Source organism: Salvia miltiorrhiza, chromosome 3, assembly GCF_028751815.1.
Source record: "Salvia miltiorrhiza cultivar Shanhuang (shh) chromosome 3, IMPLAD_Smil_shh, whole genome shotgun sequence".
Classification (NCBI taxonomy): domain Eukaryota; kingdom Viridiplantae; phylum Streptophyta; class Magnoliopsida; order Lamiales; family Lamiaceae; genus Salvia; species Salvia miltiorrhiza.
In genome coordinates this window covers 51593837-51619135 of record NC_080389.1, presented here as the reverse complement: position 1 = coordinate 51619135, position 25299 = coordinate 51593837, and the positions used below count along the sequence as shown (strand labels likewise).

At 35.9% G+C, this 25299-nt stretch overlaps 3 protein-coding genes across 3 annotated transcripts; 1 reads left to right on the top strand and 2 right to left on the bottom strand.

Moving 5' to 3' along the window:
* Nucleotides 1-586: 586 nt before the first annotated feature.
* On the top strand, nucleotides 587-5085 carry LOC131014229 (FRIGIDA-like protein 5). Its single transcript, XM_057942119.1, has 3 exons — nucleotides 587-2780; nucleotides 4104-4279; nucleotides 4356-5085. Exons 1-3 carry the CDS (start codon nucleotides 887-889, stop codon nucleotides 4860-4862), a joined length of 2577 nt encoding a protein of 858 aa, XP_057798102.1. The 5' UTR covers nucleotides 587-886; the 3' UTR covers nucleotides 4863-5085.
* A 1556-nt stretch (nucleotides 5086-6641) lies between these two features.
* LOC131014228 (rho-N domain-containing protein 1, chloroplastic) lies at nucleotides 6642-9371 on the bottom strand. Its single transcript, XM_057942118.1, has 2 exons — nucleotides 9181-9371; nucleotides 6642-7952 (listed from the first exon to the last, which is right to left on the bottom strand). The coding sequence occupies exons 1-2, from the start codon at nucleotides 9218-9220 to the stop codon at nucleotides 6859-6861; spliced, it is 1134 nt and encodes a 377-aa protein (XP_057798101.1). The 5' UTR covers nucleotides 9221-9371; the 3' UTR covers nucleotides 6642-6858.
* A 3050-nt stretch (nucleotides 9372-12421) lies between these two features.
* Nucleotides 12422-19119, bottom strand: LOC131014227 (mitochondrial ATP-independent inner membrane protease subunit 2-like). Its single transcript, XM_057942117.1, has 5 exons — nucleotides 18817-19119; nucleotides 16780-16952; nucleotides 14006-14189; nucleotides 12876-12982; nucleotides 12422-12786 (listed from the first exon to the last, which is right to left on the bottom strand). The coding sequence occupies exons 1-5, from the start codon at nucleotides 18982-18984 to the stop codon at nucleotides 12699-12701; spliced, it is 720 nt and encodes a 239-aa protein (XP_057798100.1). The 5' UTR covers nucleotides 18985-19119; the 3' UTR covers nucleotides 12422-12698.
* Between the last annotated feature and the right edge of the window lie 6180 nt (nucleotides 19120-25299).

The following is a 25299-nucleotide window of genomic DNA, read 5'->3' as shown; positions in this document are numbered from 1 at the left end:
GAGACGGCGGTCGTGGCGCAACGGCGGCGCCGCCGTCGACCGGAGGGTGCAGACGAGAGGGAGAGGGTGCGACGCTGTTTATCTGCGTGATGTGTGTGTGAGTGTGTGTGTTCGTTTATTTAATTAGAGTTTAGGTTTAGATAACTAATTAGGGTTAATTAAATTATAAATATTTTCATTTTGGGAAAGTGGCCACTTTTAGTGGGACAAACCAAAATGGAAAGGTGACCACATTTATTGGGACGGATGGAGTACTTCTTTTTTCTTTTGACACTTTGGAGGGCGGATGAACGGTAAGATTTGAACCCTGGATCTCATTATTTATAGATAAGAGTTCGCAATTTAAAAAAAGAAGATATACTATTATTCTTTCATTCTCAATAAATAGTCATATTTTTTTATTTGAACATCTCAATTTAATAGGCTATTTTTTAAAATGAAAAATTAATACATAATAAATATTTTCATATAATTTATTATTATTTTTTTTGAATAAATATATTCTCAACAAAAATTACTCTCTCACGTATATTATTTATTAATTTTTTAACATGCTTGTTCAAGTTTTGTGACCTATTGAATTGGAACGAGAGAGAAAGATATATACATATATTTTATTTTCTTGTATATAATTCAAATCGGTTCCGATTTCTCTTCGGAGTTTACAAATTACACGTCTACGCCAAACCGCCGAGTTCTGCCGCCTTCAAAAATCTGCCTCGTGGCCAAGGCTTTCACTTTTACCTTTTCTCCTCTCCATTGAAGCCCTAGTTGCAGGTCAAAATTTCTTGTTCTGCATATTTATACATACATTCTGCATATTGTGTGCTTACATAACTGCTTAGTTATACATAGTACTATTAGTTGTGTGTGTGTTTGCTGCACAATGGAATCCTTTCCGGCAATGGCGTCGGCGGAGCAACTTCTGTGCGCTCTGAGACGAACGCCGGCGAGAGGCGGTGGGGCTCCCAGCGCGATTATTGATAGGGTGAAGGAGTGGAAGGTTATGGGCGAGAGTGTGTTTAAGGGTTTAGTGGATTGCTTCTCGGATATTGAATCTCGGGAGGAGAATTTGAGGTCGGTTAGCGAGTTGTTGGAGACGCGGTTGGGGGATTTGAAGGAGACGGAGAGGGAATTGAAGTTGTTGCACGATAAAAAAGGGGAGGCCTTGAAGTTGAGTGAGGAGGAGTTGAAATTGAGGGAGGAGAAATTGGATGAACAACTGAGGTTGGTTGATGAGCATATCGAGAAATTGGAAGCGTCCCAGGGTGAGGTTGATGATCTGCGGATGAAGGAGCGCTGGAGGTTGAAGGAGATTGAGAAGAGGGAAAGAGAATTGGAGAAACGATTGGGGGAGTTTGAGAAGAGGGAAAGGGAATTGGAGAAACGATTGGTGGAGTTTGAGGAGAGGGAATGGGAATTGTTGAAAAGATTGGGGGAGTTTGAGAAGAGGGAAAGCGAATTGTTGAAAAGATTGGGGGAGTTTGAGAAGAGGGAGAAGGAAATTGATGCTTTACATGATGGGAAATTGAGAGAGCTGGCTTTTAAAGAGGAGGTTTTGGGGAAGAAGAAGACAGAGTTTGTTGAGGAGGTTAGGTTAGCTAATGAGAAAATTAAGGAGAAACAGAAGTTGGGGTATGAGCTTATCCAGAGGTTGGAGTTGGCAGTAAATATGTTAGGTGGAATGAAGGTGATTATGGATGAGAGGTTTAAGGAGATTAAGTCGAGGGAGGAGGTGGCCCATGAATCTTTGACCGCGAGGTTGAACGAGGCTGAGTTGATTCGAGAATTATTGGAGAAAAGGTTCAAAGAGCTTGAGGGTATTGAGAAAGAGCTTAATTTGTCTCAAGAAGATAAAACAAAAGAGGAGCACTTTGGTACTGTGAGGACAAACGAGGTTGAGTTGAGAGGAGGAAAATCGACTGAGCAGCAGAAGTTGGGGCTTCAAATGTTGGAGAATAAGCCTGAAGAAAAGAAACAAGAGCTTGAACTGAAGCAAGCGAATTTGGTGTCTTGTAAAAAAGAACATGACTATGAAGAGCACGGTTCTAGGGAGAAGAGTCTGAGTTATGTAAGAGAATCCACACAAACTTGTGCAAAGGAAAATCTTGCATTAAGCAAGCTAGATCAGCCCCAACGACGACCCGTGGGGATTGATGCAGATGAAGGGCAACAGGTGTGCAGGCCAAGTGAAGTAGACTTGATGGAAAAGCTACATGATGTTCATTTTAAGGAACAAGGATCAAAACAACCAATGTTAACTGATACCACTGATGCTCGTTTAGTAACTAAACAAGATGAATCAGTAGACTGGAAACCTGCAATGCACAAGAACTTCTTAGTAATGTTAATTAGTGGTCCCGAGAGAGATTTGAGATCGATGAGCCGTAACATGTATAAAATCCTTTCACTATCTTCTGATCCAGCAAAGCTAGTTGTAGAAGTAGTGGAAGAGTTTAATGCACTCCATACAGGGATACTTGATACGGAGAGAACAGCCACAATTCTTCTGTTGGATCAATTAGCCAAACTGTCACCTAAGATTCAGCCTTGTGTTACAGAAGCAGCAATTAAACTTGCTCTTGGATGGAAGTCGAAAATAAGTACTAGTGCTGCTGAAAATCCGACGGAGGCATTAGCATTCTTGCGTCTTTTGGCTGCATACGATCTATCCTCTTCTTTTGACAAAAACGAGCTATTCAGTTTTCTAAAGCTGGCTGAAAAACATAGGCATACGCGTGACTTGTGTCTCACCTTTGGTCTCAAAGAGAAAATTCCTGGTATTTTCTTTTCTCCTCTTCACTTGATATACTTTCTCTTTCTCTTGTTTATTTCCAGTTTTCACACAATGTGAACTCTCTGTCATGCCTGTATTCCAAGTATAGTGACTAAAACACCCTTTAGATGAAAAGTTCACAAAATAAAGGAACATTTCATATGGCGAAAGCAAATATGTTGACCTTGTACATGACTTGTGATATTGCGCCAAGTTTGGGTGCTTTTAGTCCGGCCTATCACCATGGAGCATCAAAGTCTAGTGGGCATTGAGAAGAAGGGAGGGTTTTATGGTGACGTGAGAGGAGAAGAAAGAAAGGTGAGAGGTGAAGAGAGAAAGAGACGGAACGACAATTAGTCAGGAAATAGCGATAGAAGGTAGGTAGTAGTAAAACAATCTAAATAGCTACAAGGAATAGAAGGAAACAAAAAACCTATCTTAAAGTAGTACTCCCTCCGTCGTGTCCTGTTTCTTTTTAGCACTCTTATTTAGTAAGATGTTAACTAGATTATTAAGTGGGGGTGTAGAATTGAAAAGGTGACGTGGATTCCAAAGATTCCCACTTTTTGTGACTAATTTTTTCCATAAAGGGAAACAAGACATTTGAAGTGGGACAACCCAAAAAGGAAGTTAGTTGTGTATTGGTGACTGGAGAAGGGGTTTCACAAATTAGAAAAAGTGGTGATAGTTTCCAAAACATTGCATGGGCGGGTGGTGACATCAAAGAAGGATTGTTGACGTTTTTGGGCAGATCGAAAAAGAAGATTAAAATCACCCCTGAAAGTATATATGCAGAATATATATATACAAGATGTGCAGAATTACTAAAACACCCAATAGTCTAGACTCGAGAAAATGTTTATATACTTGAAAATTACGAAAGTATCACCTAAATTGATGAAGTGATATGCTTGCTTATGAAACATAGTAACTCCCACATATTTATTTGGGGTTGGAAATGTTGCCAGTCACGATTTTTGGCACCTGTTGAACTACAATTATGACTTGTAAGTTGGTTTTTCTTGGTCCCATCCCATCCATACCAATTCTGGCCCCATTTCATGGGTCTGGTTTTGGACTAACCTAGTTTCGAATTAGGAGTTGACCCGATCTGCCCCTAACTTAGTCGGACTTGCCCATTTTTACTAATTAATTGATTTAATACTTAGTTCTCCTTGATGGTTGTTAATTGACTGCATCGAGTTGAATCTCTCCAGCTTTGTTACATATGTATTAGTTTGTATCCCGGTACATAGTAAGATATTTTGTTCTACAATATTATTATGTCATTTCATTGGCTGAAAAGCATTATTTTCCTGTATCATAGATTATATCCAGGAATTAATACAAGAGAAAAAGTTTCTTCTTGCGAGCACCTACATTTATGAATATCAGCTTCAGCACATGTTCTCACAGACAGCCATCCTCAATTATTATGCAACACATTCGAAGTTGTCAGCAAATGCACAATGTAGAAGCGAGCATAACACTTCTGCAGCACAGGTATCTGTAAACCTTTTCTTTTCTTGTGTTCAATAACGACTAGATGAAGCTCATAGATTGATGCATTTGATATCAGGAGAAGGCGATTGCAACTGAGATTGCTGCTCTGCATCTTGCAATCGAACATATTCTCAAGTACGGGCTTGAATCTGACTACTCCCCTAACGCTCTAACAGCAAGGATAAAGCAGTTGGAAATGTCTCAAGCCAGCTTCAGACGTGGTATTCCATTTCCATCGCCTAATATACCAAAACAGGGGAGACACTATGGACCCCAGCAACACCTAAGTAAGAACGCACGACGAAGGCTTCGTAAGGAGGCCAAAAGATCTGGTGCCGTTGCCCTAAATCCTGAAATAGCGCCTAGCCATGGTTTGAATAATGGGTCTGCCTTTGTCTGGAGACGGCCTCCTCAACACCAGTCGAGCCAAACTAAAACGTATCATGCTGCTCTCCCTCAGGCTACTGAAAACTTGGTTCAGGTGCCCCACCCTGCCGGTCCTCGCAAAAGACCTCGGACGAACGCCTGGATGAATGGGGGTGGATTACATCTAGGGCAGTTTGCTAACAACAACCAATGTTAACTTATCCCGAGAGGAGTGTATTTTTATTTTTATTTTTGACGCCATGGATTGTTTTTGTTGATGGATGAGTTTTACCAAGTTGTAAATGAGTTGCTCAAAAGTGGGTGGGAACTTCTCCGATATCTTCCTAGGATGAATTCCTAAGCACTTACCAGATAGATGTTTTTTTTTGGTTGATGTAAATGCTAATCTTGTTAATGTCTATTGTTAAAATTCAGCTCAATTTTGGGTGTGCCACATAAATTCCTATCACCTATAATTGAACCTCAAGACTTAATTTATATCTCAAATTTCTTTGTTTAATTGTTAAGTTATATTAAAAAAAAAGGCGAATAACTGGAACATGAAAATGTATTTTTGCCTTTTTAATGATGCCAATTTGTAATTTCAAAGCATAACGGAAATCTGAAAGCGCCTGTAATTAATGGTATTATTTGGATTTAGGTTCGAACTTTTGCCTATTCTGAATCTATCTCAAAAATTCAATTTTTAAAGAAAAAATGAAATCAAATCAAATTAAATTATCCTGAACTTCGAAAACTGTATGATCAAATCATATCAGAATCGAAAAATCTGACAATGCAAAAAAGATCTAAATTAACGTATGCCATTATTTACACGATTATAGCAATTTCGTTTTAATTTTTTTAATGTATTATCATATAGTATACTTTTATTGAGTTATCCTTATTCAAAACAATTATAGTCATTCATTCATTCATTCATTAATATTTTCTGTTTGTTTTTTTTATTTCAATTTCATTAGTTTGTTATGATTTTTCATTAATGCATACTTTTATGAAATAATCAAAGAATGTAGCTAGCATATGATATTACTAACGATTATACTAATTCCTTCCTATTTTTTTTTCAAGTTCACTAATTTATTAATATAATACAATATCATTTCATTGAGTAATCGATTGAGATGTTCAACGTATTCCATTAATTTCACAATTATGGTAAATTTAAAAAAAAAATTATTTTGAGTTTACTAATTTATTATAATATATTGTCTTATAGTATATTTTTATTGAGTTTTCGATCGATAACCCAACATATGATATTGTTCAAAACAATTATAATCATTCATTTATATTTTCTAATTTTTATTTCAATTCCTATTAGGAGTGAGTTTTTAACTTTTATTAGAAGTTCGTATTAGAAATTCATATAATAAAAATTTAAAACTAACTTCTCTTTATTTAGATTAGAAATTCATATGATAACCGATGATAATTATATCAGTCGGAGAAGTTAGTTTTTTGATGTGGTTAATGCCGTGGGATTGTACTTAGTTTTAAGATCAAGTTCATATAATTGAAGGAAATAAGATTTTGAATCATTAAGGAAAGGTTATGGATAGGTCTTTCCTTAATAATTTCCATGGCTTATTAAATAAATTGTAAATTCAAATAAAATAAAATTAATTCCTTAATATGTAAATGACAAACAAAAATTCAATTATATGCATACATACTATGTACGTTTGTCGTTTAGCATTATTCTATACATAATTCAAATTTCATTTTTTTTTCGATTTTAAAATATATTATAGTCCAAAGATTTGAAAATCCAAAATTTGGACAAAACTCGATCCAAACCTAATCGAATATTCAAAAAATCCAAACCAAATTTCAAATTTCAAATTGAATATTCGAATTTTACTTATAATTTGTGCTTTCAACAGGTGTCTCATGTCATACAATACATAAATTGTAGTAATAATGTAAGGCTTTCAATTCATTTTGAGCTGTATTGAAGTGACAAATAACTCAGTTCGCAAAAAAGACCTTAACTCCGGATTTGATGATTACATAAATTCTTTGAATATTAGCAAAGTCTGGACCTATTATGAATCAAATAGCGAGAAAGGCAGGTCCAACTTAAATGGAGTAGCAAGTGAACACACAGATGTTGCTAAAAGAAAGCATACACCTAACAAGAAAAGAGAGAGCAAAACAAAATCTCCATTGTATCCTTACGTGATAAATAATCACACTGATCCACCACTCAGCAGCTCAACTAGCTCATTCTTTTTCAACTTTGAGAATCTCTTCATGCCCCGCGACTTCGCAAGGGCTCTCAGTTCAGTCAGCTTCATTTCGTGCAAATTGCTGGCTTCGTCCTTTGCTATATCTTCGTGCTCGGTTTCAACAATCCCCGACATTTTATCCTCGGAGATTTCATCAAAAGCATCTACTTCTGAAATGAGAGGCTCCACATCAGATTCTGAATCGTATTCAACATCCTGGATGTCATCATGGGCTTCTGGTTCCGTACTAGTCCACTTTCTTTCACTGTCCACATTGTCCTCCGATACAGAATCAACAGAGTCCTCAGTATAAACAGGTTGGAATTTGATTTCAGGAACTGGAGATCTCTTACGAAAGTTTGACTTTGGTCGGCTAAGACGTGGGATTGGGCTTTCTTGCGTTTCATGCTTCACGCTACTAGTGGAGTGTGAGTCTGCGATGCTTGTGCTTCTTTCCTCTGTCAATGGGGCAGTCTGTTCGTCCTGATCCAGGATGAAGTCCCTGCCGTTGGCAGTGGTGTTGCCTTTCTTCCCTTGCTGAACTGAGTGTTTCCTCAAAAGCTTGAGTAGAGAATCTACAGTCTCACTCTCTTTGCTTTTTGCTTGAGACTCGTCAATTTTCTTTCCTTCTTTCATTGCTGCTCTCTCACGTAGTTGAGCCTGCACCTTACGGAATAGTTCAACAATTTCCTTTTCTCTAGGACCAGTAGTTGCAGTTGCCTGATATTTATGGTTGGAGACAGAAAGAAGTGGTCCATTTTTGGAAGAGAGAGTTTCAGATTCTTCGGGGTCTTCATATTCTTCTCTTGTTTCATTCTGCCTATTCCTATTGCGGGAGTATCCATGCCTTTTTTGGTTATTAGGGAAATCCGGGTTTCTCCTATAGTTGCTAGAACTTGCATTACACACAGAAGATGTGTACCTAGAAACACATCTCAAAGATAACTTGACATCAGAAACGACCTTGTGTTCACGACAAGATCTAGGTGATAAGCAGAGTGCTTTTCCAGAAATTCCAGAGCAGGGAGGACGACCGCCATCAGATGGCCCATATCCTGCAATGAAATTAGGGAAGGATGTCAAAAACATCTTTAGTTCCTGACTAGGAACACTTGGCACATTGATGCTGGAAAGAGTCTCGACAATAAAAACTTATTGCAAGTAATTTGAAATACTAATTCATACAAATTATTCTGGTGAGTGGAAAGAATTCAACGAACTATATTGGCAGTGTTGATTTACCAGACTTGAACTTCCAAAAATACAGTAGAAGTTTATCTAAAGGCAGGACACATATTTAAGACAATCATCATATCTCATGCATCTTATCAGAATTTGGCAGTGGACGGTCATTAAGAATCATCAAGTGTGTTTCCAGTTATAAAAACAGTGGCTCCAACAACATAAACTCATTGCGAATTCCAGATTCTCACTCAACGTATCACCAGAGCACACAAGAGTTATAAAACCAGTCTTGCACACCTTAGACTAAGGTGAAAAAGATCAACTGAGAAGCTATATTTTCAAACATGGAAGTTCAATAACCCAAGGACCTCAAGTAAAACCTGTTTCCTTTTAGTATTAGTAACAACTAATAAGAAAACAGTGTTTGGAAATTAGAGAAACCTGTTTCATTTATATAACACAAGGCTTGCAAGCGGAGAAGTAATGAGAAAAATTACCAGTAGGTAAATGAGAATGAGAAGTAAAACCTGTTTCCTTTTATTAGTAACAACTAATAAAGTGCGATACATCAAATACCCAAAAATTGCCAAAAAAACATATGCATCACAAGCTAAGCAGAGGATGCGACCAGCAGGCTTTTATCACAAGAAAAAGGAAAAAACAAGATATGTTTCGTCTGGTATCACTAATACTACGTAATAAATAAAAACTACTCAGAAACTTCAATCTGCAAAATCCTATAAAACCACACATCCAATTAAAACTACTTTCCAGATTTCTACATTTTAAATGGCAAACAAAAGATAAGTATAAGAGCCAAAGAAACAACTTCAAAATAGCAGTCAGCTGACAGCAAGCCACAAACTGCTATCCCCAAATTAGACAAACACGGAACCAAATTAAAAATAAAAAATAAAAAAGCAAATACGCATTTCATCAAACAGATTGCAGGCGTCTCTCAATTAAGCATAAAACGCAAAATCAGCGGCAAGCGACTATTCACCAAAGCCATGTATTTGCTTCGTGCAAGAACGTTTTCAGCGCGGCATAATAACACATACTATGCATACATAATATACATACAAAAAACATATTTACCAGGAATGGTTTTGGAGATGAAATGAATAGAGCGCGACATTGTTGGAAAAGCTGCGACGAAAGTTGTTGAAATTGAATTGGGGTTTTGAACATATTAGACGGTGACGCTGGGAGCAGTGAGTGGGTTTTATATATTAGTACTATAAACTATTCTACGCCGGCAATAAGCTCAAGGTGGATGGATATTTCATATTTGGCCTAACGGATTAATCCATACTAAAAGCCCGTTACTTTTCATACATGTCTTGTATTTTTTAAAAGGGGTTATTGTCGAAAAATACATGTAGTTTGTCAATTTTCTGATTTATAACATGACTTTATAATTTGATCAAAAAATACATCAATTTTTAATTTAATCGCAATTATAACATGACTTTATAGTCTGACAAGAAAATTCACCAAGTTTCAATTTATTCTCAATTATAACATGACCTTATTTAGATTATTTTTCATCATAGATGTATTAATATTTATTGTATTTATATTAAATTGTTATGTAGAAAATATTATTAATTAATTGATTAATTTTTATAAAAATTAAGTTAGATGATTAATTATTTCATAATATATATATATATATATATATTTGATTTTAATATTCTATTAATATATTACATATATAATAAGTATTTATTTATTTAAATTATGAAATTATAAAATATTATGACCAATAAATAATTTAGGTACATATATAATAGAAACTATGTTAAAAAGTAAATAATATTATATACATATAGATGTATATTTATTAAATATATATGTATATATATATATATAGTATATTGTGAGATGAAAAGAAAATTAAAAATATTTAATATATTAAACTTTGATATTATTATACTACTAAATTAATTACAAGGTCATGTTATAATTGAGAATAAACTGAAATGTGGTGTATTTTCTTATCAGACTATAAAGTCATGTTATAATTACGATTAAATTGAAAATTGATGTATTTTCTGGTCAAATTATAAAGTCATGTTATAAACCAGAAAATTGACAAACTACATGTATTTTCCTGCAATAACCCCTTTTTAAAATCTAAAATTAGTAGAAATTGAGAAAAAGGTTAGTGGGTGTTTGACTCAGCTTATTTTATAAGCTCTGGAAGCTTATAAAATATACGCCTTCCATTCCATCGGACTTGAAGCGTTTCTTTTTTGCACGAGATTTAAGGAATTTATGTTTAATTATTTTTAAATATGTATGTAGGTTTGAGGTTAAGTCATTATCTATATAGTTATATATAATTAGTAATTTTAAATTATTTTTAACTGAAAAAATTTAAATTTCATAATCTGATTTTTATTTAGTATTTTTTTAACTTTAAATCATAAATTACAATAATCTTAAAGTTTTATTCCTGCTCACATTTTCTGAAAGTTACAATAATCTGAAACTCAAAATTAAAGTTAAAGCATCTTGACGGATAAGAAGGGGACTTTTTGTAAAGAGAGTGGAAGAAGATAAATCGAGAAAAAGGTTATAGATCGTGAGAGGAGCCAACGAACTAAACTAAAATCGCCGAAAGGAACCGAAGAACACGGCCCAGATCGTGAGGGGAGGCGGAAAACTTAGGGTTTGGAAGTGGAAATGAAAGATGGAAATGGAATATTCTAGAATTGGGCCACCAAAAAACATGGGCCGCAAAATTTAGTCATCTCAATTTTAAGAAAATATTGAAGTCTAATTACTACTCCCTCCGTCCCAGCCTAATAAGCTCAGTTCCTTTCGGCACGAAGATTAAGAAACACACTATTTGGAAGAAAAAAGGTGGGTTCCACACCAATTAAACATTTAATCACACCTTTACTTTACAATTAAATTAAGCAATTAGATAGTAATGCAGATCAAACAAAGAACAACCTTCGACAAACCTCAACATAAATCACATAAAGAAAAATTGATGTTCAAAATCCATAGTCACAAAGAACTTTGTTTAATGCTTCCAGAAAATCGAAAAATTGATGTTCAAATTAAGGAGGAATGAAAGAAGAGAAGGAGGGTGGCGCACGCCCTGTTGTCGCCGAAAATTGAGGAGAGGAAAGTGGGCGGAGTTCTGGATAGTCGTCGGAAATTGAAGAGAGAATGGTGACTTGGGTGGAGGAATGAAGTCGCCGGGATCTGGAGGAGGAGAAGAGAGATATTTGACTTGAAAATCCGGACTAAGCTTTGAACTCCGTTTTGGGGTTATTGAGTCGAGTCGGGTGGGAGTTGATGCTGTTGAGCCGAGAGATAGAGGGAGACAGTGGCCGGCGGTGAGCTAACGGCTGTTGTCGGTCGGAGCTAGGGGAAAGCGAGATCTGAGTATGAACGCGGTCGGCGAGATCTGAGTATGAACGTGGAAGCGAGATCTGAGCTAGGCGGCGAATCTAATTGAGAGAGGGCGTTCGCGCAGCGGCGGTAGGCTCCGTCTACTGCTATTGTTCGCCGGATTCTAGAGTCGGTCGGTCGGTGGCTGCTGGCAAGAAACGAAGGAGGGGCAGTCTGGGGACTGTGTCACTGGAGCTCTAGAGTCGGCGGCGACACTCTGGTTGTTGAAGAGGTGGGTTGCGGTTGATCGGTGGAGGAGCGGCGGCGGAGGTTGAAGAAGGGTCGGCGCCTTTTCGATTCTAGGGTTTGAGTAGAGAGAGAAATGATAGAATGAGCTCGAGGAATGAGTTCGTAGAATGGTGGGCTGAGTGTGTGAATGAGAGAAATAATTAGGAGTATATCTCCCTTAATTAAGCCTCAAACTTACACTTACATAAGTCCTAATTCTTTCTATTTTAAGACTGGGCCTATTGGAGTGGGACGTCCCAAAAAGGAAACTGAGCCTATTGGACTGGGACGGAGGGAGTAGTTTAATATCCTCAATTTTTACCAAATATGAAAATGACTCAATCTTGGTGTAACAGTTCGAAAAGGAATACGAAAGTTCAGCGGAACGAAAGGAGTATTTATTTTGAGCTAGGAGGAGGTAGGATTCAATACAAGACCTTTTCCTTTTTACACAAACATTATTCACCATCGCGAAAAAAAGAAAAGGAAAAAAGAACATCAAAATCCTATTTCATAGAATGGGTCAAAAGTTTAAGGATTCCAAATAAATAAATAAATAATCAAAATGCATGAATTATTCAAAATCCAACATGAATGAGCAACAATGAATATCAACCATTTTTTTTTAAAGCATATTATCATTAAGAATTTAGATACCTTTATTAATTGTGAGAAATTAAATTCGACGCGTACACAGAAATGAGAAAATCATTGGAGAAAAATTGCATTAGAATGTATCCCAAAGTAATCCGAATTATTGAGAACAATGAGCAGTGGCAATGATGGAACCATAGTTGAAAGCTGCTACAAAATCACCACAATAATCTCAGAGCAACAAATACTCAATATTGGCAAACCCACTTCCATCAGTCTACCTTGATTAGCAGCATTTCTTTCACAACTTGTATGAAAACGATTTCTTGTCCCGTACTCATGCATCGTCCAACAGCTCGAACGAAGAAAGAGCGGAGCATAACCTAGCTCTGTGCTTTATGGTTCTTAAACATCTCATCAACATCTAGTTCCACTTCCAGAACAGGTGAATCCTTTGTCGTGCTAGATTCGCTGAAAAAAGCAGGATTATCCATCGATATACAATTACAACTGGAGTTTTCAGAGTAGAATAGTGTAGCACAACAGCCGTAAAAAATTACCTATTTTTGACGGGCCCATGATCCACAGCATTCCTCAGGCAATAAATGGCTCGACCAACTATGTTCGTCATGGTAACTGGACCAAAAATTCGACTATCATAGGCTTCCTGTCATACAAAAGATCAGTGGATAAAATATTAATCATCGATGACTGCCTGTTTTTCTACAAGAAAACAGCTGCATTACAAACCACGATAATTATGGATTGTCCCAAAAAACTAATCTACAAGACGAGGACAAATTGAACTAAAATAATGAGGTGGAAAGAACAAAGCTGCAAATTCACTTATCTCTGAGAAGACCTTCAATTAAATACAAGCACATGGATGATCTATAACTATTCGAGAAATGCTCATGAAGAAATTTGTAATGACATATTTACAAGCATAGCAGCTGCTTTTGCTAACTACTAACTCTATAGCAATTTATCAGACCAAAAGTATCTACTCCCTCCGTCCCTCAAACATCTTCCTCTCTTTTCATTTTGGTCAATCCCCAAAACATCTCCCTAACCTACTTTTGGAAATAATTCCACTCACTATTACTCTTACAATCTTCACTTTTTGTGGGACCCATTCTCCACTCATCTAATACACAACTAACTTTTATTAAAACCCATGCCACCCTCCCTTAGAAAGATGTTTGAGGGACGGAGGGAGTATAAATTAAGGATCTGAAGACATAAACAAGAAGATAACACTTGGCATTCGCTCCATATTGAGCATGCAGCTAGAGAAATGAAAAAAATTTACTCATCTGAAATCGAAACAGTTTTTAATACTCCCTCTGTACCACTCTAATAGGCATACTTCTTTTGGGCACAGAGATTAAAATGGAAAATGAGCCTATTCTAGTGAGACGTCTCAAAAAGAAAAACGAGCCTATTAGAGTGGGATGGAGGGAGTACTAAATAAAAGTATTTTGTTGAAGAAATTTTAAAATATCTCACAGCGGGAGTTGGTAAATCAGGCATGGAACATTTTTTTCCTGTTACATGTTCCATAACAATGATATGGTACTATTTTATCCATAGGGCGTCCCAGCTGAGAAATGTAGCTAGCACCAAGTAATTCATACCCTCCCTTGAGGCATGTTAAGCATATTGAAAGAAGATATGGAGAAGTATATACCTTTGGCTTCAGTTTATCGTTGTCAGCTAATACCCAACATTGATCTTTTTCAAGGACAAAAGGTTCCTCATCCGCATCTTTAGATGCCATTTCATATCCTTCGGTTGCAGCTAACCTCCTTATGAGATAATTGGCTGAATCTTCAGGGTCCTTCATTACTACCACATCTCCAATCTGCACGCTCCTATCACAAACAGAGAGAAGAGATCAACTTCTTGAAGACACAAGCAACGACAGAATCAGAAATATGCTGCAACCATAACTTGAGGCCTTTTCCACAATCCTCGGATGCTAAATAAAAGAAGACCAGATAAAAAAATTGGTAATGGTTCAAAACACCAGTAGAATGAAATGATATTAGATGGAAGAACTAAAAAATTTCTGATGATTGCAACCATGTTTGCTATTCATTTTGCAAAGTTGAAAGTGAAATTGGCTAAGACACTTAATGAAGGGTTCCCACATCAGGCTTGAATAGAGAACTCATTGTTACTTGTTTCTTTGATATCTAACACATAGACTAGAAAACGTGCATTAGCTGTATATGTAACAGTCAAATCAGCCACAGCAACAAAATTTATGCTCCATCATCTTACAATGCACAATCTATAGCCAAAAAACTTATATCTAATTACAAGAGCAAGAGAGCATAGAGTTTGATGTAATAATACCCAACAGCTCAAGATGACTTGCAGATAGAGTTAATTTTATTTTATGGCCTGGCCTTTGGGCAAAAAATGGCCCAGCCTTCAAAAAGATGCAAAAGAAACCCTTACCTTTGATCAAAGTTTCAAAAATAGCACACAGCAATTTTCTGGTACCAAAATGTTGCACATTTCTTCGTTTGTCTCTCCTTTTTCTCTGTTTCTTATCTTCTTATGGGTTCCTAAGTATAAGAGGATAGAAGAAACAATAAAAATTGCACATCACCGTACCTAAAATTCCCTCTCAATGCCTTTTTTGAAACTTTGATGAAAAGTTAGGGTATTTTTTACATTTTTAAAGGTCGGGCCATATTGAAACTAGGGCTAAGATGAGGTCATAAAGTATAAATTAACCTCTAGCAAGTATAACACGCCAGGAACAAGTCATAAGCTAAAAAAATTTACACATATATGTTGATGATATGCATAAAATCTATGATATGTTGATGATATGCATAAAATCAGTCGAACACAAGAGGTCAGTACCATTACTCTTAGAATACTAAATACTAATATGTTGATGATATGCATAAAATCTATGATATGCTTAAGGCCAAATCCAATTATTTGCCCCCAAAACCATTAAGTCAATTGAGCCTAAACATATGTTTGTTTTGAAGTATTGAGGGCTCAAACTTTTATTTTGCTATTATTGAAGGCTTTTTTAGTGCCCTTTTGGTATGTGTCATACACAATTACCAGTACGAACACAAAATAAAAAGGCAAAATCCATTGACCTTAAGGTTTATTCTATAAAGCCCTCACATTTATCTTCTAAGATTGGTCTTTCAAACTTCTGTTTTACATGTGGACTCCACTATTATAATTTATTGTTGGTTTCATGCGCTATAGTCATGTGTATTAAATGCACCAGAAAGGTGTTGAAAAAATCCTATATGTTCAGAGCTTAATGCATCACTTCTAGACTTCTGTTTTACACTTCTAGACTTAATGAAACAAAAGTACATTGTTTAGTAGCCAAAGAGTTGGACTTTTCCTATGTTTTGGATCAAATGGCCACATGGAACAAGGATACACACACACACATGCAAGTAAAGTTTATTAAGCAACGATCAGCAAGCATTGGCAGCAGAATTGGTTTCTGGACCGAAAGAAACAACTGTCTTCAAGCTTCCAGTAAATAGTTACTATTCAAATTGTCCTACAATACATCATTCATTTTGACTCTTATGTTCCTTGTAGCAAGTTTGCCAGTTCTAAATCCCATCTATATATTCAGTGTCCTATACTTAGGTTTCTAAGTTTATCAACTTTATAGAGGCATCCAAAAATCATAAGCTCACCTATAAACCATTTTTTTAAGTTCAGTGTTTTCAAAACTCACAAGCAACAAAAAGTTATAAAATACAATGAGGTGCAGCTGAAGTATAAGAATGTTTGAGCAAAGTTAAATCATGTGACAATAAGAAGAAAATAGTAGTTGCATAACTTGAAAAATACTACTCCCTCCGTCCACCAAAAGTGAGGTGTGGTTTGGAGGGCACGGATTATAATAAAATGTTGGAGGTGTGTTTTGGATAAAGGGTCCCACAAAGGCTATTGTATTAGGGTCCCACAAAGGGTTTTGAGCGTTTAAGTGTTGGGGTTTTTAGTAAATATTGTTTGTGAATGGGATTGAAAATACAAGGGTATGTGTACCAAAATGGAAAACACCACACTTAATGTGGACGGACCAAATGGTAAAAAGATCCATGAAGGGAGTATAGTTTATGAAAGTTTGGCAGTTCCTATCTAGTATCTACACATTCCTACAGTAATATTACACTCAATTTGTTTGATTTTTTTTTTTCCAAAACATTCCCTTCTCTGTGGCTGCTTGTACAGCTAAGATGCAATGGACACATCCATCTCAAAAAATCATCTTGAGTCTAATGCCTATTTTGACATGTCACGAATTCAAAGAAAATACAATCATCAGACCAGATAATGGAAAAAAAATATCGAAAAAGAAAAGATATATTTTAAGTGTTCAATAGATATAAATAGCATTAGACCTAACTAGCAATTAAGTAATACTATTAGATAGATTTTTCTTATGGTAAACCATACGTAGGATCAGGATCTGGAATTTTCCGAACAAGAAGAGTTCCACCCTGAGTCCCAATTATTGGGTCCATCTCTTCTCCTTTATTCCAATGCAAGAAAGTCAACCTTCCATGGGAAAAGTTCTTCCATATGGTATCAAGTACTTGCGTGTCAGCAATTTGACCTCGTACATAGGACTGCAGTAAAATAAAATATTCTCTTAGTAAATGAACAAGGTCCCTGTGCAATCCAGTATAGCTATGGACAATGGTCCATGTAAAAAAGTTTCAGAAAATGCCCAGGAAAATAGACAAAAACTGTAACAAAATCCTCCACCAAACAAAATCAAGTGGAAACAATGCCAAAAGTCTTAAATTATTGAAGTAAGAAAATGCCTCTTGACACCATAGAAATACCCTAATGGGGGTGTTAACTTTGAGTGATAGGATGGATTGACAAGTATTTGAAGAATAAGATGGTCAAGCAAGTGCAAAATTAATCAATCCATCAAAAGTAAATGGTAGACTAGCTTGGATGATTTTTATCTATCAATCCTATCACTCAAAGTAAACAGCTCCTAAAAAAAGTAACATTATGTAAGACCCTTCTTATCTGATGTGGTGTTAAAGAGATTAATAACTTTAATTATAGAGAGTGTTTCCAAATTAGAGTTCACGAAGTTATCCATAAGAACAACTTTACAAGCCATAGACAAGAGTCACAAGACTGAATAATTCAAAAGATTCATCGGCACATTCTGCATCTAGAATAAGCAGTACATCAAAGAAGCAGAAGTAATAACTAAAAGCGATACATAAATGCCTCCTAAATGCATGTCAGTGCAGAAACTTGTGACATGAAGTTTCAATACTCTAGCAAAAATTATACCATCCACCAAAAATTCTTTAGAGAATGCTGATTGCAGCAGTAAACCTGCATCAGAGGCAAATAGGCGATGTTGAAAGTATCTAATTGGTACCAACTCCCAAGCCTACTTCTAGCAAAGTGACATACATTATACATACGAAGCAACAACACCTATAATACTATCCTCATGTAAGCTGGTCTATCCCATGTATTCAATCTCATATATTATATTCTTCCTCAAACAACTAGCAACAGCAAGATAGGAAGACAAAGAGAAAGAAGGGGTCCATATCTACTATTTTCAAATACCCTCCCAGTACTTCACCTGTTGGAAAAAATCTCTTAAATAAATCAGCATAACTTTCAAAACAATGTAAGTACAGGAGATTTGGCACTGAAATCTTAAAGAATAGGAATGTCAATAAGACTGATGTTGTGGGAAATGAGAGAATCAAATAGAACTTTTACATCTTAAAGATGTTTCTTGATGAAGAACAGAAGAAGATAAATCCTTAAGTTGCCTCTAGCTGTCCATATTCATGTAAAGAACAATCCACATTTATTCACATAATTTTTTAACATTTAGTGCATTGTATTGAAGAACACAAACCATAAACCTTACAGAAAACCACGATCAGATGGTTTGGCAAAGTGTACAAAGCAAGTTAAGTATGAAAGACGTTGACAAAAAGCCATCAAGGAATCTAAAATGAAATAAATCAAGTCGATGTGCTGAAAACATATAGTTTCAACAGGCAACTGTCAATGGTGAAATGTAGTAGATTAGTATAGTTTAAGCGACCAGTGACAAAGAAAGGGAAATTTATCTTTTAAAATAATGTACTTCTAATTTCCATGCTTAATTGTTTTCTTTTAGAAATTCTGACTGAACGATCACGAACATTTCAACAATCCTGAACAAAACAAAGAATCTGTCGCTCCTCAAGCGAAATAGGATATTTAACTTTCCTCAACCAATATATCAATCAAAACAACGAAATTGCTAAAATCTTTATCCGATAAACACACCAAAACCCTCCCGGCAAAAAAGTCGGAATAAACGCCCCAGTCGCTAAAACTAGGGGCTATTACTCGAACCAAAACGGAAAGAAAGAATCCGCTACAGAAATCAAGAAATGTGAAACAAAGCATAAGCTAATCAATCCGGGGGGGGGGGGGGGGGGGGGCGTTTACCATCTTTGCGACGGAGACAGAGTAATCAAATTTGGTTCCAATGTAGCGCAGCCATGTTGAGAGCGCAACCATTTCTAAAGGTGAGGTCTGTAGCCTGTAATTTCCGTTAAACCCTTGAGCATTTCCTTTTATAACTCGTTTGTGATCTTTTTTGAAGAAATAACTCATTGGTGATATGAGTCGTAATATGGCTGGAATTTCCAATTTTATCGAATAGTAGTTTGATTTTTTTTTTTTTTTTTTTTTTTTGAGAGAAGGTTTTTCTTTGTATCACATAAACTGCGTGTTCAATCACGAAATTTCCATTTTAACATTTTTCATTTTCGATCTGTAAGTAAAATGTAAGGGTACATTTACTTCGATGAATAAATTTATCATGAGAAAATAAAGAATAATCCCTCATTTTCTCATATAAATTTTTGTTATCCATCATTTTCCTATGATAAATTTATTTATCAAAGTAAACGCACATTAAGGGAAAAATGAAGTTTATGTTACTCAGCACCGTAGATTTGCAATAAATGTTCGACTTTAACATATTAATTCTTAGGAGGTGATTGGTATGGATAAAATGGGGATGGAATGGAATGAAAGTAAAAATAATTGAATGAAAATGGGAAATGAATGACAAATCTCAAATGATTTATATGTTTAGTATGTACAAGAAATACTAAAATAATGAAATAGTGGTTATTTGTTTGATTTTATTCTTATGATTGGTAGTTAGAAATAAAGTTTATGAATGGAATGAAATTATTTTATTTTACTAATTTACCTTTTACATCACTTCAATAGTATAAAAATTAGAAATGTAATTGAGTAAATAAATATTTTATTGATGTATTCATGAAGAACATTTGTAAAATTTAAACTAATTGGTAATTTTGTGGATGTAATATTTAGTTCTAAAGGATATACACTTTTTTCCTAAAAATTGAAAAATGAGTGTCGATAGATAGATTGTCAATAGATAGATTTAAGTAATTTTTTTTTCTTTAACTTTATAAAACTTACGTTTGAATTAATTGGTACTTAATTATATTGAGACTAAGTATTAAGAAGTCCATAAAATTTAGCATAAATTTCACATAGAATTATTTTTATATACATAGTTAAACTATAAGCATATCAATTATTATATAAAAATAATATTATTTCAGTGTAAAAATATATATCTATAAATTTCACAAATTATATTTTTTTTATTGTATTCGTTATACCGTAAATAGTTACTTTAGTTAAACACATTTTTTTATTGATCAGGACCCAATGTTTTTATTATATACTACATCCGTCCCATTTGTATTGGCCCATTACTTTTGGGCACGAAGATTAAAAAAGTCTTTATTTATTAAGTAGGTAGAGTGTTTTACTTTTGCCCACTTAGGAGTCCTTATTTTTGCTATTTTAAGAAAGGGGCCAATATAATTGGGATAGCCCAAAATGACAAATGGGCCAATACAAATGAGACTAGGGGTGGGAAAATCAGATTCGGGTATCGAGTATACCCGACCCGACCCGATACCCGATCGGGTATAGGGTACCCGATACCCGAAAAATTAGGGTATCGGGTCGGGATCGGGTAGTTCGGGTATCGGGTATACCCGAATACCCGATTATATATATAATTATTTAATTAATTTAAATAAATAAATACTAAATGTAAACTTTAAAGCCTATTCTCTAAAAGCTGTTCAGATCTATAGCCACTAATCCACACCCACCGAATCCCTCTCAAGCTCCAACCGCTGCAGTCGGCCGTTTCTTGCCGTTCGCCGGAAGCTGCGCCACGAGCCTATCGTCCCATCACCGACGATACCTGCTGATCCTACCCTGTGCCGACTTCGAGCTTGCACGCTGCAACTCAGTCCAGACGCGACCAGAGCAATCGCTTCAACGCCGTCAATCCAGACGCGACGCCTTACATCGCAGCTCCGACCGCGCAGCAGTAGCGACAGCGCTGTCAGTCCAGAAGTTTGAACAATACTATTTGTTGAAGAAATTCAATTAGAGAATTTAAAGGGATGAATGGAACAGAATTTTTGGTAAATGTTTCTCCATTTATGATGTAGATGAAGTCTTTATATTATATGAATTCATAGATTCATTTTCCGATTTAGGGATTTACGTTTTTTGAATTTTTGACAGTGGAGTGTTTTAGTCAACTAAGGAGATAACGGAAGTGGATTTGTATCCATTTCAAGTGAGAAAATTGTTGCTCCTTTGTAGGTGTGATAGGTAGAAGAATTTTCCAATTTCTGGCAGCGTATTTCATATTCATCTTGGTCGGGTAATTTAGGGTACCCGAATACCCGACTCGGGTATTAGGGTACCCGATTTCAAAATCGGGTTCGAGATCGGGTAGGTGTTTTGGTCGATTTTCGGGTTCGGGTACCTGATTTTTTCGGGTAGGGTACCCGAACCCGACCCGATTCCCACCCCTAAATCGGACAGATGGAATATAAATTAGAAAAAAAATAATTAGTTAATGTAGTTGTTCATGTACAATAAATAAGAAAAATATATATAATAAAATAAAAACATGAAAGAAAGAAGGATAAAAAGATACTCCCTCAGTCCACCAATTAAAGCCCCATTTGAGAGTGAACACAGAGACTAAGAAAGTTGAAAAAAGTGTTGTGGGTTAAATATAAGGGTAGTTGACTAAAGTGATAAAGTAGTTGACTAAAGTGTTAAAGGTGTGTGTGGTGGGTCCACTAGTGATAAAGTGTAACAAATATAGAATATAAAAATGATAAAGTTGTTGTAAGGTGGGTCCATTAGTGGCAATAAGGAAGGAAAAATGGTGAACATCTTTTGTGTGTCAAATGGTGGAAAAGAAATGAGACGTTTCAAGACATAAATTTTTGTTATCCTTCATTTTCCATAGATAAATTTATCCATCAAAGTAAACGCTCATACTTTGGCTAAGCTTATTTTAAAGAGCTTATAAGTTCTTGGAGCTTATAAGATGTTTCAAGAGCTTATAAGTTGTTAAAGTGTTTGGATAATTGAGCTTATAAGTTAGAGAGATAATTTTTTACTTGAGAGAAAAAAAAAATTTGAAAGAGAAAATCGAAGAAAAATAAATTCAAATGATATATAATGAAAATAATAAATTATAGTTGAAAAATATTTGTAAAATGATTGTTGAATATAAGATTATAAAAAAATAAGTTGGGGTAGAAGAACTTATTTTTTTTGGGAGTTTATAAACTCTTGAAACTTATTTTTGAAGCTTATAAATTGTTTAAGAGCTTATTTTGCCGAACACTTTGAAGAAGCTTATAAGATCAGGCGAACACCATCTATACATTTTAGCCGTTATAAGATCAGGCGAACACCATCTATACATTTTAGCCGCAACGTGACGTGGACTTTTTTATGGAATGCACCATATTAGCTAACTTAATCCAGCATAATGCATAGTTTGGTATTCTGTACATTTATTATGGGCGGCCCTGCGATAACTCAAGGCCCGGAGCAAAAAATCGGTATTACGCAAGGTAATTAATACCTCGTCACCCCCCCGATTAGGAATTAACCCAGATTCTGCACCAATTTTTTGCATACCCTTCTTACGAAAATCGAGGTTCAATTAAAAAAAAGACCTAATCCTCTTTACCTTGGTCATTCTCCATCGGTGGTCTACCTGTCGCCGCCGTTCACTCTCCCGTTCATCAACAAAAATTAGCGCTGTCGCCAGTCATCAACAAAATTAGCGCTGTCGCCGCCGTTCACTCGAGCCAGCACGACAGCTCCTGCCGCTGCTGCTGCCGTCTTCTGCTCGCCGCCCTCTTCTCAGTTTCAACTCAACAACATCAAGGATCCCCAATTCTATTTATTAATCAGGTGAACTTCTTCTTCACCGATCTTGCATCTTCTTCTTCAGCGCCAAAATCGAAGGGCACGACATAGTTGTTGAGGTTAGATGATTCCGATTTGTTTCGCCTGAACAATTGCCTGATGCTTTGGAACGGCGTGGATTTTAATACGCTTTTCCCCCAAAATCCCTCGAGTCCTTTTTCATTTCGCCCAAAATTTTAGGGTTCTTTGATTTGGGTCTGATTTATGTATGAATCTCCTGCGATTTTGTGTTTTTTTAGAGACATGTATAGGAGCAAAACAGGAATTGCTATGTTCTATCAGATAAATGCACCATTCTTATACAGGAATTTATAGGGTTCTTTGATTTGGTTCTGATTCGTATTTTTTTTCGTGTACTCACATATACATTGTGTGAATTAATCTGTGAAATCAAATTATTGAACGGATTGAGAATTCAAATTTGTGCTGCCATTCCTGTTTTGGCTCCTTTAGCTATCTCGATTTTTTGAGATATCATATATTTGTTGTTGCCGACTACATTAGACTGAAATTTTCTATACTTCATTTTTCTATAGGGACTCGAAGAGAAACATAGCCAGTACAGAGAAGACAGAGGTCAGTTTCGCCCCCATTTGCTACTCCCAGTGTTATTGATTTATGTGTATCACAGATTTCGTTGTTCATGGAGTATATTTGTTTCGTTTTTTATTTGCATATTTACTACGTTCATGGAGTATATGTGTGTTGTGATTATAGTTGGGCAGATTTATTAGTAATCATTGTTCTATGTTATGATTTTTATTCACTACTATATGGGGGTTCTATGTCATATATTTGTGATTTGTTGATCATATTCATTGTGGAATTCCTTTGAGTGTTTATATATTAGTTTCGTTACATGTGGATTGACAGTTCCTTGTGTTCATTTGCAAGTAGGCTTCATCAAAAACCTGCTAGTTTGTGACTTGAAATGGCTGATAGGGAACGTATTCGTGGGCGTGACATACGCTTCATGTTGTTGCAAGAGATTTTGCGCTTTCACGTCATACAAGTTGCAGTTTTACTTGCTTTTTATGCTAAGGCTAGATCAAATAAAAGAAAGCGTGGTCAAAGAGTCTTAAAATACGAATTGATAAGTAAGATTCCCGACCAAGAAAAATATTTAAATCGATTGGTTGGTATAAATGACGCTGATTGTATTTCGAATCTCCGTATGGACCGTAGAACTTTTGCTAGGCTTTGTGTGATATTACGTGAACAAGGGGGGTTGGTTGATGGTCGGTTTGTAACTGTTGAAGAACAAGTAGCTATGTTCCTATCGGTTCTTGCCCATCATAAGAAAAATAGAGTAGTAAAATTTGATTTTTGGAGATCCGGCCAAACGATCTCGCATTATGTACATGCGGTGCTAGGGGCGATTATACGGATTCACCACTTATTCCTAGCCACACCCGAGGCTGTTCCCGATGGTTGCACTGACCCACGATGGCGGTGGTTTAAGGTATAAATAGAATAATATGCAAGAATATTATTATGAATGAATTAAATATAATAATTATGTTGTTTTTAACTCATTACTGTTGTGTCTTGTGCATAGGGATGTTTAGGCGCCTTAGACGGCACGTATGTAAGTGTGATGGTTGGCAATGAGGACAAACCTCGTTATAGAACAAGGAAAGGGCAAATATCAACAAATGTTTTAGGCGTATGTGATAGACAATCGAATTTCAGTTATGTCCTAACCGGTTGGGAAGGATCGGCTGCAGACTCTCGCGTGTTACGAGATGCCATCAATCGGCCTCACGGCCTTAAGGTCCCAAAGGGTATAACCTGTTATCAAACTCATTCATTACTTTGAATTATTTAAATATTGACATGAATATGTATTGATATTTTAATTTTAATGAAGGAAAATATTATTTGTGTGACAACGGTTACGCGAATAGTGATGGTTTTCTAACGCCTTTCAAAGGTGTTAGATACCATTTAAAAGAGTGGGGTCCGAACGCTGCCCGACCTCAAAATAAAGAGGAGCTCTTCAATTTGAGACATAGTAAGGCAAGAAACGCTATAGAGCGAGCCTTCGGTATATTAAAGATGAGGTGGGGTATTCTACGATCTCCGTCCTATTATCCAATCCGGGTTCAAAATAGAATTATTATGGCAGCATTTCTACTCAATAACTTTGTTCGGATGGAGATGCCGATTGACCCCATAGAACAACAATTCGACGATATGGCACAAGAGAACGGTGTAGTTATAGATGCACCGCACGACGAATTCATAGACACCGTCGAATGTTCTCCACAATGGAACGCAGCGAGGAATATCTTAGCCGAGACCATGTGGCAACAGTATATGAATTCGAATTAGGTGTGTGGCTGTCATGTCTGGTACATGTTCATAATATTTACTTCGTGTTTGTATTTGAAGTTCATGTGTTTTTATTATGATATTTCAGCTGCTGGTACATGTTCTACTATCAATTTCACTTCATGTTTGTATTCGTAGTTCATGTGTTTTTATTGTGATATTTCAGCTGCTGTACATGTTCTACTATCGATTTCACTTCATTTTTGTATTCGTAGTTCATGTGTTTTTATTGTGATATTTCAGCTGCTGGTACATGTTCTACTATCAATTTCACTTCATTTT

Excerpts from the sequence above, each read along its gene's own strand:
- LOC131014229 (XM_057942119.1), top strand. The coding sequence starts at position 887 with ATGGAATCCTTTCCGGCAATGGCGTCGGCGGAGCAACTTCTGTGCGCT. Across the intron at positions 2,781-4,103 it reads TCTCAAAGAGAAAATTCCTG|ATTATATCCAGGAATTAATA; the intron begins GTATTTTCTTTT and ends CCTGTATCATAG. Across the intron at positions 4,280-4,355 it reads ATAACACTTCTGCAGCACAG|GAGAAGGCGATTGCAACTGA; the intron begins GTATCTGTAAAC and ends ATTTGATATCAG.
- LOC131014228 (XM_057942118.1), bottom strand. The coding sequence starts at position 9,220 with ATGTCGCGCTCTATTCATTTCATCTCCAAAACCATTCCTG. Across the intron at positions 7,953-9,180 it reads CATCTCCAAAACCATTCCTG|GATATGGGCCATCTGATGGC; the intron begins GTAAATATGTTT and ends ATTTCATTGCAG.
- LOC131014227 (XM_057942117.1), bottom strand. The coding sequence starts at position 18,984 with ATGAGTTATTTCTTCAAAAAAGATCACAAACGAGTTATAAAAGGAAAT. Across the intron at positions 16,953-18,816 it reads CTGTCTCCGTCGCAAAGATG|TCCTATGTACGAGGTCAAAT; the intron begins GTAAACGCCCCC and ends ATTTTACTGCAG. Across the intron at positions 14,190-16,779 it reads ATTCCAGATCCTGATCCTAC|GAGCGTGCAGATTGGAGATG; the intron begins GTATGGTTTACC and ends TGTTTGTGATAG.